The sequence below is a fragment of the Lactuca sativa genome, chromosome 3 (assembly GCF_002870075.4).
Source record: "Lactuca sativa cultivar Salinas chromosome 3, Lsat_Salinas_v11, whole genome shotgun sequence".
Classification (NCBI taxonomy): Eukaryota; Viridiplantae; Streptophyta; class Magnoliopsida; order Asterales; family Asteraceae; genus Lactuca; species Lactuca sativa.
The window spans coordinates 78,350,037-78,370,227 of record NC_056625.2 but is presented as its reverse complement, the minus strand read 5'-3'; the positions used below and the strand labels follow the sequence as shown (position 1 = coordinate 78,370,227).

The following is a 20,191-nucleotide window of genomic DNA, read 5'->3' as shown; positions in this document are numbered from 1 at the left end:
CATAATCATCATTGTTTTGAGCTACATCAACATTGTTTTGAAAGTATTGTGAGAAGTCGATAAAAAGTCTAGCTCCAGATGAAGAGTTGTTTTGAACTATGTCAACATTTTCAGCCTCCACATTGTCGACATCTTGGACAGAGTCACTGTAAGCATTTTGGACACGAGCATTGTCGGATGGTAGATCCCAAATATTTCGATGATTAACATGCTCGACGACACAACGAGGGTTGTTGTTTTGGTTTCTTCGATGACTAACAGGCTCGCGGAATGGACTTGATAATTTTGTGATGACTCATAAAATCATTACTAGTTAATGGCTTGGTTTATGCACATATGTTATAATTGTTATGCATGTTTGTGTTGTTTTATGTTTATGTTATTATTATTATGTTATGGTTGATAAATTAGTTTTTCAAATGCAAAATAATATTTGAACATAAATAAACATCACAATGAGTTTGGTTTTAATGAAATTTACCTTTTAACATAAGATGCTAAAAATTGTTTTACAATAAAACAAGCTTTATCGTTAAAACTAGTAATCGGTAAAATTTCAGGATTAAATTTGTATAAGTTTAAAATAGAGATTTGTAAACTTATCAAACTCCAAACCTTATTATATAAAAGGAAGTTTTATTAAAAGGTTTCCAAATGTTCTAAAGCGCTCAAACGATATAACTTAATACTAGTTATTAATTTAAAACTTTGATCGCGTCAATTATATAAACCGGGTTTTATATATAGAACATTGTTAAAATGTTATTTTTTCATAAAATAGGATTTTTAAAAAGGTGTACCATGGTTTATTAAATGAATGGAATAACCATGATATAACATGTTTTTTAAACTAGAATTATAAAAACATCAAATACCCCTTACAAACCTCAAATCTATGCAATCATTTTTAAAGAATACTCGCACGTCTCTTGTATGCACTAGTGGGATAAATGAAAGCTAACTATTTGGTATTATCTTTTGATGGCCGAGGTGTTTTCGTGATGTCTATAACCAAGTTATAGGCCGATTACACAAGTTTTTCAAATTGGATGATTTGATTGGAAATCTATTGTGATAAAGGATACCTAAGCAGGAGAGTTCCGAGGCATAGATGAGATCAAACATGTCTAATTAATTTGTTATTAGCGATCCCATAAATATAGGAATTATATGTTTAGATATAATTGATAATCGACATCTACCGGGTGAATTCGGATGAATGGGATAAAGGATACCTAACCATTTATTTTTTTTGCAACTTGGATCCTAGACTTTGATAATTAATGTTTTTAGAAACTAAAATGGTATTAATTATTAAAGATTAAATATTGAAAATACTCAATGAATTTTGTTAAAATTGTGTAGATATATAATCCACTTTCATAACCATGAATTGTCATTTCTCTTTAAATGATTTAATGAAACAATAACATTCAATTATATGTAACATCTCGAGAATTATAAGGTTCATATTGCAGGCATGGGCTTGATCTAATTAAGTGTGGATGTTTTTCAAACCTAGAACCTTTAATTGCTAGCTTGGTGTTGGAGGCAAGGCTCAAACACAGGGCGTTCATATCTTGAACACTCAACGTTCAGTGCATGAAGTTGGACGCGGAGGCCAAGTCGAACTCCGGGCGTTCCAGGGAGGAATGCATGGTTTTCGCCGTTTGCCATCAAAAACCGTTAGTGTGTACTATTTAAACAACTTAAGACCCAAGGATCTTCATTCTTTCATCCTCCACTATACCTTAAGCCTCATTTCAAAACCCTAACCCTAATTGTGAGTTTGTGAGCTTGGAAGACCATCTTTGAGTGTATTTTGGTGCTTTTAAAGAAGGTGTGCACTCTTGAAGATTCATTAAAGAAGATAGAGCTTTTAGATCAAGAACCTCATCAGCTTTTAACTCTCATTTGTGGTATAAAGTCTTAAACTTGGTGATTATTTCCTTAGATCTCTTGTGTTGGGTTTTGGGACCTTTTTGGTCCCAACGATGAAGCTTTATGGTTCAAATTCGTTTCCTAGGCTTGGGGTTTCCACCCTTGGTGCTATTTGAGTCCCTAAGATAGAAAGTCGCCATCTTGAAGGTCTTGATGTGTTCATGCATGAGTTAAGGTCATTTTTCTGAAATTTTATTGCTATTTCTGGAGATTGGAACTTTTGGGGGCATGCAAAGTGACCAAGTCCGTGACTTTATAGTTGTAGAGGTCCTAAATGGCTTGGATATAAGTTTTGGGTAGTATGGCTTAAGCATTAAGTGCTTAATGTTTTTTTTTGAACTCTGGACGAGAATGTGCTGAGTAAGGTCCGGGAACGCCTTGCGGTGTTCTGGCCAAGACCCACGATATGAATTGATGAGGAACACCCAACGTTCCACGAGGGAACGCCCTGCGTTCGATTCGGCAGTGGGCTTCCTTGGGTCATTTTCTTGGACTTTATTACCATGGGCGTTAGTGGATCATTATTTGGGGTTTATTGGACTATATCTCATTGTAGGTTTAGGGTAAGACCCATTAGAGGAGTTGGGCCCAATTTAGAAAATCGTGCCATTGGTGGGCCACTAGTGGGCTTGGGAAGGCTATCTGGGATTGGGCATTTCATGTTATGGTTTTGGGCTATAGGCATGGCCCGAATTGAACCAGGGGTAAAATGGTCATTTTACCCTAAGAAGGATTGTTGAGTTTTGACTAAGTGTAATTTTGGTACTGATAGTTGGGGGAGTCTTCAGAACAACTGTTAGAAATTCCTTCCTATGAGATTTAGCATTAAGGTGAGTTTGCCTCCTGTTTGAATGGGTCGAAGGCACCAATGTTGGCCTGTATTTATATCAGTAGGTATTCCGGACTATGGTCTGATGTCGAGCGGTGACCGATGTATGTTTATATGTTTTCCGGATTTCGATCCGATGTCGGGCGGTGCCCGAGGAATGTTTGTATGCTTGATGTCTTTTTGATTCTTGCATGTGCTTGTATTCGTATGCTTTCCGGATTAGGATCTGATGTTGGGCGATGCCCGAGGAATGTTTGTATGCTTTTCGGATTTCGTTCCGATGTCAGGCGGGGCCCGAGGAATGTTTATATGTTTATGTTATGTGATTTTTCTATGTTTATTGTTGATATGTTTATATGTATACCAAGCTTTGCTCGATGTCGGGCGAGACCCGATGCTAGACAATGTCTGATGCCGGGTGGGGCCCAATGAAGCGGTCGAGGCCCATGATACATTATTATGTGATTATGTGATTATGTGTATGGTATGTGGTAGTTTGGGGAAACTCACTAAGTGTCGTGCTTACGGTTTAAAGTTTTGGTTTCAGGTACTTTTGGTTTCAAAGGAAAGAGCTCAGGATGATTGCATTGCACGCACCATGATGTTTTAGCCTGCGATGTTTACTCTGATATATTTGACATATGTTTTGATGTGGATATACCGTCTATGATGTTTTGAGATACTATGACTTATGTTTTTACGAGAGGTTTTGATAACTATGGGTTTATTTAATAATTAAAAATGAAATTTTTGGTCATGAATTTTGGGATGTTTCAAGGTACAACTTCAATGAATGGGTTAACGTCTTAAGATACAATCACGTGAGATATGTGAAATTGTATAAACTTAACGGACCTATTCCTACACAAATTTATTTGAGCAATAAACCTGAATATGATACCTAGTAAATGCATCACGGTGATGCTCAAGATGCTTCTAACATCATCCTAGGAACAATTACTCATGACTTCTAGGAAGTTTTTGATAATTTAGATGAGTGTGTGTGTGTGTGTGTCTATATATATATATATATATATATATATATATATATATATATATATATATATAGGGTTAGGTTATATTGTTTGTAGTAACTATTGTGTGCCAGAATGCACAGATCTGGACCATCGGATGGAATATAATCAAAGGTCATGATTTGAGGGTCTATGATAGTAGAATAGGATAACATATACCATATAATCACACAAATTTCAGCATAAGGGCATTTTAGTCAATTAACCTATATTAAAAAAGGAAATTTTCGGATTTTTAGGGATAATTAATTCCTTTATTTTTAAAAATCTGAATATTTTAAATTAATTCAAAATTAAAAATTCGATTTTATTCTGTCAGAATGTTAGAATGTTAACAATAAACTAGTAAATATATTTTCCGATTTTATTCTGTCAGAATGACAGAATGCCAACCATAAACTAGTAAATACATTCTAAAAAGAATACACACAATCAATTCTTGAACTAATAATATACCAAATAATTATATTGTATGATTGTGATTCATTGAATAATAACAACATTCTGAAAGAAAAAAGAAAAAAAAACATCACAATCTCACAAGAACACTAATCTATTCTGATAGAATATTATTTTTTAGCAACATTATATACATTGTAGCATAACACTTTCTGGTATAATACACTCTCATTCTTTATGTTTTCTTCCTTCTCCACATCAATGTTAGCCTCTTCAAAACCTAAATCCACAAAGAAAACATAATCAAGATTCAAAAATTAAAAAATTCAATGCATTCTAAGAGAATAAAAACTATAAATTCTGACAGAATGTATTTGTTGTTGACAATTATTCTCAAACATTCTAACAGAATACATTTATATAAAATAAATTCTAATAGAATACATTACATAATTCAAGAGCTGTGATTGTATACATAATTCAATAGCTGTGATTGAATCATCAACACACATATGCATTCATTCCCAGTCATGAATTCAAGAAACAAACACACATTTACATTATCAATTTAGAAATATGAACACCAATTTTGACTTTTTCGAAACAAAATCCAACTTATGACTGTGAAGTGCAAGTTGTATCAGAATATTTCTTCAATCGAACAGAAATAAACCATTGAAGAAATCGAATTTAATAAGATGATGAACACAATCTCGATCTTGAAAAAAAATCGAGATTAAATCAATCTCGATTGAGGTAAATAATTTCCAGTTATATCCCTTAGTTGTTGGATTACCGGACCAAAGAAAGAAGAACAGGAGGATGCCGGAGGATACCTCCATCCAAGTACCTGCAATCGTCGGGATTTCCTGACCGTTTACTCCTCGCTTCTCATTCGTGTTCATAGACCCCACAACAGCGCCACCGCTCCTCCGCATCCCCTTCTTCAGCCTCATCGACCCCATAATCCATCATTGATTGCGAGACGAGAGTATGTGCTCCCTTTTGGATCCGTCGATTGTAGAAGAAGAAGTAGAATCGGTGATGATGATGGTGTTGATGTCGATGATGAAGTGTTCGGCCGCAAACATATCTAGGTCAAATATATTTAGTTTAATTCCTTAATTGAATGATTAGTTTATTTCCTTAATTGAATGATTTCAATTAAATAATTTCCTTAAATAAAAGTACAAAAGGTCCAAAATATCCTTTAATGATTTATTTAATTATTTATTATTTCTTGAATTCTCATTGGTGCATTTAGGCACACAATAGTTGCTAAAAACATTTGAACCTAGCTCTCTCTCTCTCTCTCTCTCTCTCTATATATATATATATATATATATATATATATATATATATATATATATATATATATATATATAGGAGTACGATCAAATGAGAACGCCTAAAAGGTTGAGAACGTGAGAACAATTATCAGCCAATCATTTTATTAGGGTATTTAAGTAAATTTGTATTTAATCTATTTTTAATTAATATAATACAATTAATAATCAATATATTATCCATTAATATTTTCCTATAATTAAGGGATATTCCATAGTTATCGTTCAATGAGATATTGAATTGAAGATACGATTTCCAGGGACGATTTCGAGTATAGCAATCGGAATTTCAGTCGAAATTTGTATATTGTTAATCATTTACATTTGAAGATAACAACGCAGTATAACATTCGTGATTCAAATCAATATCGATGTCGGACTGTTTTGATTACAGTAGCGATGATACAGAAGATGATGATCAATATGGCGAAGAAGACGTCAACTGTAATGAATATGACGACGACGATTTCTATAAGTCCGATGATCAATTCGACGGAAGAAATCAAATTTCTGATTATGCTAGTGAAGGTAAATAATGAAATCGTAATCAATATCTTGTAATTACAGTTCGTGTTTTTCAATAGTTATTGAATTTTTGTATATGTTGAATAAGACCGGAGTACATATTTGTATATGATTAGTCATATACGTTGCATGTATTAATTACGTAATGATGGTTTATATCACATATCGTTGTACTGGAGTCCCTCGTTGGTGATTTTTTCTTAAGTTTAATACAATGTTGATTAAGTTTGATAATCATTGGTGATTATGCGTTAATACGACTCAAATATGTAAACAATTCAACTCTGGTTACTGTTTCACAGACGTTTATTATGATTATAAAGTTCTTTAGTTTATGTATACGTAATTCATAGAATTTTATATCAGGTTTTGCATGTCGCATTATTGTTTTTTGTTGTCTTAAAAAACAGGTACAAATCGAACTGATTCTAAAGAGGAATCATTCAATAGTAATGTTGTTGACTCTCCTTGTGGGAAAACCAAGTTGTGGAAACCTATTGTTCCTAAAGATTTTATGCCAGATGTAAATGCTATATATCAATCATTAGAGGAGGCGGTTGAAATGTATAAATTATATGCAGATAAAGCAGGTTTTGGTGTCAGGTTAAATACAGTAACGAGGTTTGGTGACAAAACCATTAAAAAAAGGTATGTAGTGTGCAACAAAATGGGTAAAATACCTAACAGATCAACTGACACTTTGGATCCTGAGGGGAGTGGAAGGAATAAACGAAACTCAAACTTCAAAATTACGGACTGCAAGGCATTGATAAAGTTTGAAAGGTTACATATGCAAACTAATGCGTGTAAAATATATGAGTTTGAAGAGAATCACAACCACCCCCTAGAGACTAAAGAAGAAAGACGGTATTCCAAACGTGCACGACGACTTAGTTATAAAGACAAGGAGTTTATAGTGCGTTCTTCAACATCTAATATCGGTGCAACAAAGGCACACAAGTTACAAGCTAGTTTGCAAGGAGGTTATGAAAACGTTGGCCCTGAAGCAATTGATTACAAAAATTTCAGAAGGAAGGTGGGAAACATTATAGGTGACAAGGATGCACAGCTGGTTGTTGACAAAATGAACATGAGGAAAGATGAGTTTCATAATTACACATTTGAGTATAAATGTGTTGATAGTGTGTTAAACGCAATGTTTTGGGCGGATGAAACCGATAAGTTATATTACAAGGAGTTTGGAGATGTGATATCATTTGATGCTACATTCCGAACAAATAAGTATACGCTCTTATACTCATTACACATTTTTTTTATTTAAGTATGAATATTGATATTTTTTTGACTTCGTAATCAATATTGAATCTGTTTTTAATTACCTTTTTGATACAGGTATGGAATGATTTTTGTGCCGTTTACAGCCATTGATAACCACAAACGTTCAATAAACATTGGGGCAGGTTTGTTAAGCAACGAGTCAATAGAATCTTATCGTTGGTTACTCGAAGCTTTTTTGAAAGCACATGTAAAACACCCTCAATTAGTGTTAACAGACCAAGATCCAACAATTCTACAGGCCGTTGAAGCAATATTTCCTAATTCTAATCATCGTTTATGTATGTGGCACATTATGAAAAAACTACAAGCCAAGGTGTGTATATTTTGGCCTATGTTAACACGAAACATGTTTTATTCAACAATGATTTACACATTTTTACATATTTTTAATAACGACTAGCATACATATTGTTTATGTTGGAATAGTGTCTAAGGCTGTAACTATATCCGGTTATGCATGGTCCTTTTGGGTTGCCTTCACCATAGCAACTTGATAGGATGATTTAATAAGAGAGAGTAAATATTATTAATATATTATGGGAATAATATAATGAATAATATATTGTTATTTGATTAATATAAGTCATAGAATTAATTAGAATTAATTTGGTGACTTAAAGAAGTTAATTAAATAAAGGGGTATAAACTGTCAATTGGTTGATAGTTAAGCTTTAGACTATAAATCCTTATAGATATATAGTGGACGGATTCTAAGAGCTTTAGGAGAGCTAAAATCGTCCATATGAGTTATCTAAGAAGGATTTGGATAGCCTTAAGAGAAGATTATCCAATTAGGGTTTAGGTTGTAACCCTTAAGGAGTCTACAAGTATAAAAGGACCCTATGGCATGGGAATTCGAGATCTAACCTAAAGTAAGGAACCTCTGGTCGAAATTCCTCCCCTCTCCTCTCTCCTAAATCATCCTCCTTGCTATTGGTGTTTGTAAGCCATCAGAGGAGTGACATTTGTGACTCTAGAAGCTCCAAGACCTCAAGATCAACAAGGAACTCAAAGGTATGGTTCTAGATCTATTTCAATGTTGTTATTTAACCTAATTAGTAATTAGAAGTCTTGGATTCAAAGCATGTTTATTAGAAAGCCTAGATACGAGCATTAGGGTTTTGCATGCGCACATAGGAAAGTTCTTATGGCTAAAACCCATCAGTGGTATCAGAGCCTAGCTTGGTTTTCTGTAAATTGTTGCTTGATTAACTGAAACAAACCTGCAAAATTCGATTTTTAGGTTTCTGAGTCATGGACTCGGCGAGTCTCAAAGTGGACTCGGCGAGTAGGCCTGACTCGGCGAGTCCCTTTGTGCACTCGGCGAGTCCAGACGTCAGGAATGGCCAGATTCGGGATTTCTTTGTGTTTATCTTATCCAAACTTACCATAAACTAATTAGATCAATATTAATTCGTTTTTCTGATAAATATAATTGTTATCTTGATCTAATCAAAGGTAATTATCAACTAATTAAATATTTAATTTCCTTATATGATAATTAATTAATTATTTTGATTATTTTGGTAATTATCTTAAAAGAAATCTTGAATAAATCAAATATAGATAATTAGGATATTAATTGTTAATTGGAATTATTTGTTATTTGATCCTCCATGTTTTAAATGTTTAAAACTTGCCCTCAAGTTTTGAAATTTATACTTGTGATTAAAAGTTTTAATTTAGACAACTTAAATTTCAAAACCCTAGATTTTAAAAGGTTTAAAATACAACCCTATACTAATATGATATTACTAGTATAATATATATATATATATATATATATATATATATATATATATATATATGTATATGTATAACTAAATGCTAGTCTTACCGTTAGTAGGCCTCATTCACGAAGTCAATCTATAAGGTGGGTATAAGGTTGCGGCCTATAAAATGGCGCTTAATGGGTGTACACTCACACCCACCGCTTGCTTGATTGGTGGAGGGTCGTTAGCCGAACGGGTAGGATAGGGCAACCTCATCCTCTCATTAAAAGTATAATAAGAAATATAAAGTAACTACACATATTTTAAAATTTCCCAATCTTAGTTACTTTAGGAAAAGTGAATTGATGCAATCCCATGAAATTACACTTTGCACCTTGCTAAGAAGTTAGTGGAGCGTGTGTGGTTTACCGGCACACTAATTGGTTCTAAGCGAAGGTGGCAAAGGGTGATTCATTGTTTATCATAGTTCGATGGAGCGTGTGTGGTTTACCGGCACAGCGAATAGGTGATCGTTACAATGAAGGCACCATGTGAATTTGCATGGTTATTCACACCCGCTTTGTGATCCTCGGTATCCCAGTCACAAACAAGAGGGGCATATCGAGATTTAAACATGCCATTGAATAGTTTCAATGAATCTCATCCGAACCTAGGAATTCTCAAAAACACTTAGGACTAATAGTTTAGGTTTTTGTGATGGAGAATTAGTGAATCGTCATTCAGTTACCTTCAATTTATTTGCATGTTAGATTACGGCATCCCTTTTCTAATATGTAAATGTTATTGTTGGATCCTAGCCCTAATTTTTCTTATTGGGTGATGATTAGGGATTTATATTCTAATCCATCTTTGTCCTTTTCTAATTATAGATGTCGAACACAAACAACGCTGCTGCTAGTTCTTTCACGTTGATGAGCCTTTGCCAAAAGGTCACCTTCGATGGAATGAACTTTAGCGAATGGATAAGATACATTCGCACCATTGCTCGCTATGAGGACAAGGAGTATGTCCTTGATGAGAAGCTCGAGAAAATCAACACCGAAATCGCTACTCCAGCCGAAATCACCGCCTTTGAAACTCATGAGCGAGATGCAACGAAGGTACATTGCATCATGATCGCTACCATGAACTCCGAATTCCAAAAGTCCTACGAGGACATGTACCCGTACGAGATGCACCAAGACTTATTGGAGAGGTACCACCAAAACGCGAGACAAGAGCGGTATGAGATTTTCACTAACATGATTTCCGCGAAGATGGGTCATGGAGAATCTCTTACCGTGCACTTGCAAAAGATGCAAAGGTATGTCGACCGCCTTCGCAAGTTAAATGTTGACTTCGGGGAAGACTTGGCGATCGACATGGTGCTTCACTCTTTGCCTCCGATGTACAACCAATTTAGGATGACCTACCACATGAACAAAGAGGAGGTCACCCTAAGCAAACTCCAAGGTCTCTTGAGAGTCGCTGAGAGCAACTTCAAGGACAAGTCTGTTGCACCTACTCCCAATCCGCCCGCTGCTCCTGTCTTGGCTATTGGTCAAGGAAAGGGAAAGAAGAGGAAAGCTTCATCGAAGAACTATCGCAAGGCAAAAGCCCGAGATGGTGCCTCTTCTAGTGGGACCAAAGTTGATCCCGCTAAGCCCTGTCCTAACCCGAAGGAGGCAGAGTGCCACCACTGCCACAAGATAGGACATTGGAAGAGAAGCTGCCCAGAGTACCTGCAAGCAATCAAAGAAGGAAAGATCAACCCATCTTTCGCAGGTATATACACAATTAAATCTAACGATTCTAATCATGCCATTTCTTGGGTCCTTGATCCCGGTTGTGGTTACCACATTTGTTCTAATGTGCAGGGACTAAGAAGAAGTAGGGATGTGGAGCAAGGAAGGATAAATCTAATCATGGGGAACAGAAGATCGTCGCCTGTGACCAAGATTGGAGTGTATTCCTTAGTGCTTAGGAATAGTTTGGTTTTAGATTTGAACAATTGTTGCTATTCGCCAGAAATAGCTAGAAACATCATTTCATTTCATGGTTTGTATAGACAAGGATTTAGATTTTCTTTTAATTATGAGAATGGTTCTATTTTAGCTTATCTAAATGGTGTCTTTTACTTTGAAGCTATACCATGTAATGGAATATATGAAACCGTTATGATTGTTGATAACTTAGGAAATGATGTTTTGAATATTGATTCTTCCACTAGTATGGATAAAGCATCCTTGTGGCATTGTCGTCTTGGACATGTCAACAAGAAACGCATAGCCCAACTCCAAAAGAATGGAGTGTTGGAGTCATTCGACCTTAGGGAAGATGACACATGCGAATCTTGTTTACTTGGAAAGATGACTAAGTCACCCTTCACGAGTACATGTGAAAGGGGCGAGGGTCTATTGGACCTAATACATACCGATGTATGTGGACCATTTAGATCAACCACGAAGGATGGGAACCGCTTCTACGTGACTTTTACCGATGACTATAGTAAATATGGGTATATCTACTTAATCAAGCAAAAGTCAGAAACCTTTGAAAAGTTCAAAGAGTTCAAGAATGAAGTGGAGAATCAATTGGGCAGGAAAATCAAGATGCTTCGATCCGATCGAGGAGGAGAGTACCTAAGTCTTGAATTCCACGATTATCTCAAGGAGTGTGGAATAGTTTCGCAATTGACGCCTCCTAGAACACCGCAGTTGAATGGTGTGGCAGAAAGGCGTAATCGAACCTTATTGGATATGGTTCGCTCTATGATGAGTCGTGCTTCACTACCTATCTCTTTTTGGGGGTATGCCTTAGAGACTGCCGCCCATATCCTTAACCGAGTCCCTACCAAGAAGGTTGCCAAAACACCTCACGAGATGTGGATAGGGAAAGCTCCCTCGTTGGCACATATCAAGGTTTGGGGTTGCGAGGCTTTCGTAAGACGAGATACTCACGACAAGCTTGAACCGAGAAGTGAGCGATGTATTTTCATCGGCTACCCGCAGACATCCTTTGGATATCTCTTCTATAGACCGAAGGACAATGTGGTCTACGTTGCGAGGAGAGGAGTTTTCCGAGAGCGAGAACTCATAAGCCAAGGAGACAGTGGAGGCAAATCGAGCTTGAAGAGATTCAAGAGTCGATAGATGAAGGAACCTCTACCACTAGCACTCAACCCGAGGAGGAAACTCCGGTTGAACCAATTGACGAGTCCTTACCTCTTAGACGTTCCGATAGAGTTAGAGTTCTACCCCAGTTTTATGGTTTTCATATTACTACCGAAGGGGACACGTATATTAGTGATGGTACACTAATAAATCTTGATGAACCTAATAGCTATAAGGAAGCCATGGCAGGCTCGGAGTCTGCGAAATGGAAAGAGGCAATGGATAGCGAGATCCAATCCATGTATGATAACCAAGTTTGGAATTTGGTTGATTATGTGCCCGGACGTAAGACCGTTGGGTGCAAATGGATCTTCAAGAAGAAGACCGACGTGGATGGAAACGTGCACACATATAAAGCGCGATTGGTTGCGAAGGGCTTTACTCAAACTCCTGGAGTTGACTATGATGAGACCTTCTCACCAGTTGCGAAGATTAAATCTATTAGAGTGATGCTAGCTATTGCCGCATTTCATGATTATGAGATTTGGCAAATGGATGTCAAGACCGCTTTTCTTAATGGGAAGTTGGCTGAGGATGTTTACATGGCTCAGCCCGAGGGGTTTGTGGATTCGAAGCATCCGAATAGAGTGTGTAAGCTTGAGAAGTCCATTTATGGACTTAAGCAAGCGTCTCGTAGATGGAATCTTTGCTTCGATGAGAAAGTCAAAGAGTTTGGATTTGTACGAAGCGAAGACGAGTTTTGTGTATATGTCAAAGCCAGTGGGAGTATAGTAAGCTTTCTCGTTCTATATGTCGATGACATATTGCTCATAGGAAACGACATCCCGACTCTGCAGGAAGTTAAGTCCTGGCTCGGGAAGTGCTTCGCTATGAAGGACCTCGGAGAAGCTTCTTACATTTTGGGAATAAGGATAGTGAGAGAAAGAAGTAAGAGACTAATTGGACTTAGTCAGAACACTTACTTGGAGAAGGTACTGAAACGTTTTAGTATGGAAAACTCAAAGAAGGGAGAATTACCAATACAAAGTAATGCCAAGTTGAGTAAGACTCAAAGTCCGAGTACCGAAGCTGAGATAGCAGAAATGAGCCGAGTACCATACGCTTCCGCAGTTGGCTCAATCATGTACGCTATGACTTGTACTCGCCCTGATGTAGCCTTCGCTTTGAGCATGGTTAGCAGATATCAAGGGAATCCTGGTAAAACACATTGGATTGCGGTGAAGAATATCCTTAAGTACCTTCGGAGGACGAATGAATGGTTCTTAGTCCTCGGAGGGAGTGATGACTTGAAGGTGAGAGGGTATAGTGACGCCAGCTTTCAGACCGACAGGGACAACTACCGTTCGCAGTCGGGCTGGGTTTTTACCCTAAATGGAGGAGCAATGACATGGAAGAGTTCCAAGAAAGAAACCGTAGCTGATTCAACGTGCGAATCAGAGTACATTGCAGCGAGCGAAGCGTCGAAGGAGGCAATATGGCTAAAGAACTTCATCGATGATCTTGGAGTCGTACCTGCCATAAAGGAGCCCATGGAGATTTTCTGTGATAACGAAGGTGCGGTTGCCTTAACCAAGGAACCGAGGGATCATGGTAGATCAAGACATATCGACAGAAAATATCACTTCATCAGACATCATGTAGAAGAAGGACAACTCGTAGTGAAGAGGATATCATCAGAAGATAACCCAGCAGATCCGCTTACGAAGGGACTGAGTAGGGTTAAGCACTTGCAGCATGCTAGGAGCATTGGGCTGAAGAATGATATTTAGCATAGATTAGATAGTATTAGAAACGTATAATAGATAAATGTAATTAACATTTGATGATTAAATAAAGGAGTTTTATTTATATGTAATGTTACTATCTTATGTTAATCGTTTAACTATTGTTTCTCTTTGCATGTTTTGACTTCCAGAATAATTGAAATTATTAAGAATAATAGAATTGTTCAAATTGTCCACAATCGTTCATATGTTGGAAGTAGATATGAATGAAGATTGTCATGAATTGGTGTGTAGAATGTCTAAATGGTGTTAGACATAGCAAAGGGTTGTTGCAACATTCATGAGTGCTTATGAACTAGTTTTGAGCATTGGAACAAACCCGCGCTTGCTGGAATCACCTTATGGAATAAGATATAAAAGGGTGATCGCAAGACGATAATATCATATAGTCTTAAAACCTAGATATATGGTTTGTTATTTGTTAATTGGTTGTACATTGATAATGCGAAAACGCATCAGTAAATCGGTGTTATAAAACGCATTGTTGTGTATAGTTGGTTAATGAATAAGTAAATGCATATAAGTCGAAGTTTATCTGTAACTTTTATCTAAGAAGGTAAAAGCGATATCTCGGCCGCTCAATGATTTGATTTGACTTATGTGCCGGGCCCGGTCAGAACTGAATTGATGTGTTCGATTAAGTTTTATGTCAAATAAATTAGAGATCGAGAAACCTAAATGCTTGACTAACCATTCCATAGGATTGTCAGAATGATATCTAACAGAGGACTGTACGATCCCTTATCTAAAGGACAAGATTGATTAGATCAGAGTTTGATAGCGTCTTTGAGAGCTACGATTGCAAACCGAATTGTACTTGTATAGTTACTAGACTTATCCAAGTGGGAGACTGTTGGAATAGTGTCTAAGGCTGTAACTATATCCGGTTATGCATGGTCCTTTTGGGTTGCCTTCACCATAGCAACTTGATAGGATGATTTAATAAGAGAGAGTAAATATTATTAATATATTATGGGAATAATATAATGAATAATATATTGTTATTTGATTAATATAAGTCATAGAATTAATTAGAATTAATTTGGTGACTTAAAGAAGTTAATTAAATAAAGGGGTATAAACTGTCAATTGGTTGATAGTTAAGCTTTAGACTATAAATCCTTATAGATATATAGTGGACGGATTCTAAGAGCTTTAGGAGAGCTAAAATCGTCCATATGAGTTATCTAAGAAGGATTTGGATAGCCTTAAGAGAAGATTATCTAATTAGGGTTTAGGTTGTAACCCTTAAGGAGTCTACAAGTATAAAAGGACCCTATGGCATGGGAATTCGAGATCTAACCTAAAGTAAGGAACCTCTGGTCGAAATTCCTCCCCTCTCCTCTCTCCTAAATCATCCTCCTTGCTATTGGTGTTTGTAAGCCATCAGAGGAGTGACATTTGTGACTTTAGAAGCTCCAAGACCTCAAGATCAACAAGGAACTCAAAGGTATGGTTCTAGATCTATTTCAATGTTGTTATTTAACCTAATTAGTAATTAGAAGTCTTGGATTCAAAGCATGTTTATTAGAAAGCCTAGATCCGAGCATTAGGGTTTTGCATGCGCACATAGGAAAGTTCTTATGGCTAAAACCCATCCGTTTATTCATAGTTAATCTAATAAATTTCTATTTTTTTTAGGTTTCAGCCGTTTTTTTGAAAAACACTGATTTTCGCAAGCGTTTTACAAAGCTTGTTTGGAATGTCTATATCGAGCCTGAAGTGTTTGAATCAAGGTGGAAACTGCTTATGAGAAAATTCAAACTACAGGACAAAAGATGGTTCAAAGACATGTACAGGGATCGAAAACTTTGGAGTCCAGCCTATTTTAAAGACATGCCACTACACGGTCTGATGAAAACTACTTCAAGGTCTGAAAGCGTGAACTCATTTTTTAATAAATACTCTAACTCTGGTAATTTGCTTATCTATTTCATGATGAACTACGACACCGCAATTGGAAAGCAACGAAATGCTCAACAGAAACTAGAACATGATACAAAAAATGCAAAGCATGAAATGACGCTTCCAAGTGGCTTACTAGAACATGCAGCTGCGGTTTACACAAAAAAAATTTCTGTGAGGTCAAAAAGGAAATATTTAAAGCAGCCTGGTACTGTTCTATCGACAGTGTTGAAAAGATAGATGGGTGGCAATTTGTTATGATTACACAAACGGATAAGAGCAAACAGTTGAAGATAAAATGCAAGGTTATATTCATCGTTTAAATGCTTTTCATTAGTCATCATACAAGTATATTATATAATTATTTTTAAATTAAATATATTTTTTTCATTATTATGCAATAACCACCAACTAATATGTTACTTCAATCAGTTACTAACATACATTATTTTTATTATACAATGTAGGTTGAACTAAAGTTGCCTGAAAAAGAAGTTAAATGTTCATGCAATCACTTCATACGTACTGGCATTTTGTGTCGTCATATTTTTGCTGTATTGAAAAACAACCATAATGAAGAGATTCCAGAACAGTATATTCTAAGAAGATGGAGAAGGGATGCAATTTCCAGCCATTTATTTGCCATGAAACATGTTGCCATGGAAATAGAAGATGACACCTTTAAACTTTTAACAGAGGCATACAACAATATTGAATACTGTTTGGATCATTTCAAAAGAAGCAAAGAGAAATTGTTGGAGTTTGTTGAAAAAACACGTACGTTGAAGCAGGCAGCAATGGAGTTTGCCAGTTCCAACCAAACATCATCTGATAACGATGAAGAAGAAATTATTCGAATGCTTGGAATACGCAGCATTCCTGATGAAATAAATATCCATCCACCTGCATCTATACGTACCAAAGGTAGTGGAACTAAGAAAAGAATGGTTAGTGCTATTGAGAAAGCCGTTGCGGTTGCAAAGAAAAAAACCAGAATGTGCACAGGTTGCAATCAATATGTTAACCATAATTGGAGGACTTGCAAAGTAAGACTTGCACGAGAGTCAAAAGCAGCTTAAAATTGCCCAGTCATTTTCCCAATAGATTTTACTTTTCTATTACACTTATTAATAAGAATATGTTTCTATGATTTAGTAGGTTATGTTATCTTAAACCACTTTCATTACTTTTAACGTTTTTATTTTATGCATAGATGAATAATAGCAATGCCAAACTTGGTAATGTTTGTTAACAGATTAATGACAATATCTGGTATTTAAACCTCTTTTATTAGATTAAAACAGTTCGCACTTACAATAGATAAACTTGTGCTTTCTTGAAATTATAAAACCATCAATCACTTTAACTATTAAAAATTATGATTGTATGTTCATAGTAAAATAGCATATTAACAAATGTTTGTTGGTTAGAATCATTACTGAATATACAGTAAAACTATACCATCAATGTTAATCATCATTTTCTAAGATAACTTAATTATTCAAATGTTAATGTAAAAACATAAATACTAAAATATCACTAGTCCATTACTAGAATTAGCAAACCAAAAGTATGTATGTAGGTTGAACTAAAGTATAATATGTTAGGAATACTTCAAATAAGTGTTTAAGCTATTATTCAATATTTAAATAACAACATACATTAAGATATAAACCCACCAAAAATCATTATATAATATAGATATGTTCACTTTAACTATTAAAAATTCTGATTGTTTGTTCATAGTAAAATAGCATATTGACAAATTTTTGTTAGTTAGAATCATTACTGAATATACAGTAAAACTATACCATCAATGTTAATCATCATTTTCTAAGATAACTTAATTATTCAAATGTTAATGTAAAAATATAAGTACTAAAATATCACTAGTCCATTACTAAAATTAGCAAACCAAAAGTAAGTATTGTGCGTTCAGCAACCCAAGTTAACATCCTTAGCATACAAAAGCATTGTTTTTAATCCATCCAAAAGAAACCATTAAAGTCATAACTAAAATAACTTTTTTAAAACAACTAACTTAAAACATCCAATCTCCTGTGAATTTCTTCCTTTGCAATGGCCAACATTTGAGAACGTTGTTTTGAAGGAATCTTGTGGAATTCATCAACCTTTTGCAGCACATAATCCTTTTGCACATTATATTCATGAGTGAGGATTTTGTATAAATACTTTGTCCTCAGTTTAACAAGTTGATCATCTTGTGCAGAAGACTCGTTCTTGAATCCATCTTTAAACTCATTCATACCTCCACCCATATATGTTTCCATGTGACGCATCGTAAACACACCACAATCAATGCTGTTGTTTATTTTTCTCCAAGGCATTTCCAGTCTATGTGGCATCACATGTGAAAACATCTCAGCTTTTGGATGATTCTGAGATTTTAAGTAATCAACTATGTACTCTTTCTAAAAATGTAAAAAAAACATTGTCAACACATATTATATTTTATTAAGTATGTAAAGTAATTTTTATTAATCACTTACAATGATTTGGGGCAACTGACCATATCTCTCACCATCAGGATCATCAACTTTGCTGTTGTCAACGATTACAAACTCTGGTTGTTGTAGATTGATCACAAAAAGGAAAATGTGGAAGGAACGGATGATTGGTAGGAAAAGTTGCAACGTTTATTAATTACAATTGTATTCACTTTATTTAATATTCATATTTGATCAATGATAAATACACATGTAAGTAAACTGTGGAGATATATCTCTTACCAGTCCAACAAAACGTAGGCTTGCGTCCATATCTTCAATAGAAAGCACCAAATTCTCAATGAATTTATCTTTACGTTGACTTTCTGTTAAACCACTTTCTAGATACGAATTTTGTGATCGAAATTTAAAAACTCATTAACTTTTTTATATGTTTGTATTTAAAAAATAATATAATCAACATTGAACAATATTAACTTATACCGTCACGTCTGTCTTGCAATAAACTCTCAGGGGCGATTCAGGTGCACGCTTACTTTCATCAAGATTCAACACTTGACTCCAACAATCAATGACATGGCCAAATAGTTCACATGTTGGAAAGAAACTTTCCATATGAAACCTCTGAGCAGAAAACCCATCCAGAGTGTGGAAAACTATATCACTGCAATAGACGTGAAAAATTAATACTATTTTTAATAAGCAAACAATAAAATTAAGTAATTTTAAAAATATTTTAAATGCAACTTACTTTGGATCTCCCTGGAGAGAGAATATCCATTCTGCTACACGTTTTTCCTGCCGTGGAACTCCTTTGATGATATCAACAACCCGTATAACGTAAGGAGATTTCAGATATTCGGATTTCATGCGAGGCCTGTACCCTCTTCTACTAACCCAATGTTCATCTTTGTTGAATGGTACTACAGACAAAGGAATTGGCATTTCCATTTTAGATGGTGGTGTATTCTTAAAAGATTTTGTTCCAGATCTATTCGCGAAATCTGCATATTCCTGTGACATTTGAATACTACATTTTGCTATCGGGGAGTTGTCAAACTGTTTGTTAGTTGTAGCTAGAATTAGCGTACGTTCAATTTCAGCCTCGTTATCATACCACCATTGAGACTGTTCTGGTTCCTCTGATGCAGAAACTTCAGTAAACAAATCATTTACTTTGTTTTTCCATTCTTTGACCAACTGATTATCAGGATATTTCTTGACAGCATCATTTATTTTGTCTTCCAACACTTTCTTTTGCTGCAATATCATGTCGTACATCTCCTTTATTGTTTTAACAGTTGTCTAATTAGGTCACCACAATAGAATTATGTTACAAACCAAATAAAAATATTAATATGTCAGTTAGTATTAATTAATACTGTAGAAACTCATTATTCAAATGTGAATAGGTAGTTAACTACCTCAACACTTTCCCCACTTCCACTAAAAATATCATCTCCATGATTTCCCTACGAAAAGCAACACAATATTAGTTGTTGTACTAATAACTTATTATTTAGTTATGATTATATTATATTACTACCTTACACCTTACATCTCCTGCATCATTTCCCTGTCAATAATTTATGAATGTAATTAATTTATACTATACCAAATAAACAAATAATAAATTTCATATGCATTGTTCAATACAATAAAATATTACCTAAACCTTTTCTTGCCCTACATTACCAGTTCCCGATGCTTCATTGACGAATTGAAATGGATCTTGCAATTCACCCATACCCAGACCAATTGTCCTACACTCTACTCTTTCTCGCTCACGTAGTTTATCAACACTCCAACAACATA

General features: G+C 35.3%; 1 protein-coding gene across 1 annotated transcript; it reads left to right on the top strand.

Moving 5' to 3' along the window:
- The first annotated feature begins 5,920 nt into the window (after positions 1-5,920).
- On the top strand, positions 5,921-16,987 carry LOC111909171 (protein FAR1-RELATED SEQUENCE 5-like). Its single transcript, XM_052769735.1, has 6 exons — positions 5,921-6,077; positions 6,485-7,316; positions 7,428-7,686; positions 15,645-16,087; positions 16,135-16,213; positions 16,376-16,987. The coding sequence occupies exons 1-6, from the start codon at positions 5,921-5,923 to the stop codon at positions 16,985-16,987; spliced, it is 2,382 nt and encodes a 793-aa protein (XP_052625695.1).
- Positions 16,988-20,191: the final 3,204 nt, after the last annotated feature.

Bases quoted from the DNA above. Each gene is read 5' to 3' on its own strand.
- LOC111909171 (XM_052769735.1), top strand. From the start codon at position 5,921: ATGTCGGACTGTTTTGATTACAGTAGCGATGATACAGAAGATGATGAT. The intron at 7,317-7,427 runs GTATACGCTCTT...TTTTTGATACAG, and splicing joins GCTACATTCCGAACAAATAA to GTATGGAATGATTTTTGTGC. The intron at 16,088-16,134 runs GTCAAAAAGGAA...TTCTATCGACAG, and splicing joins ACAAAAAAAATTTCTGTGAG to TGTTGAAAAGATAGATGGGT.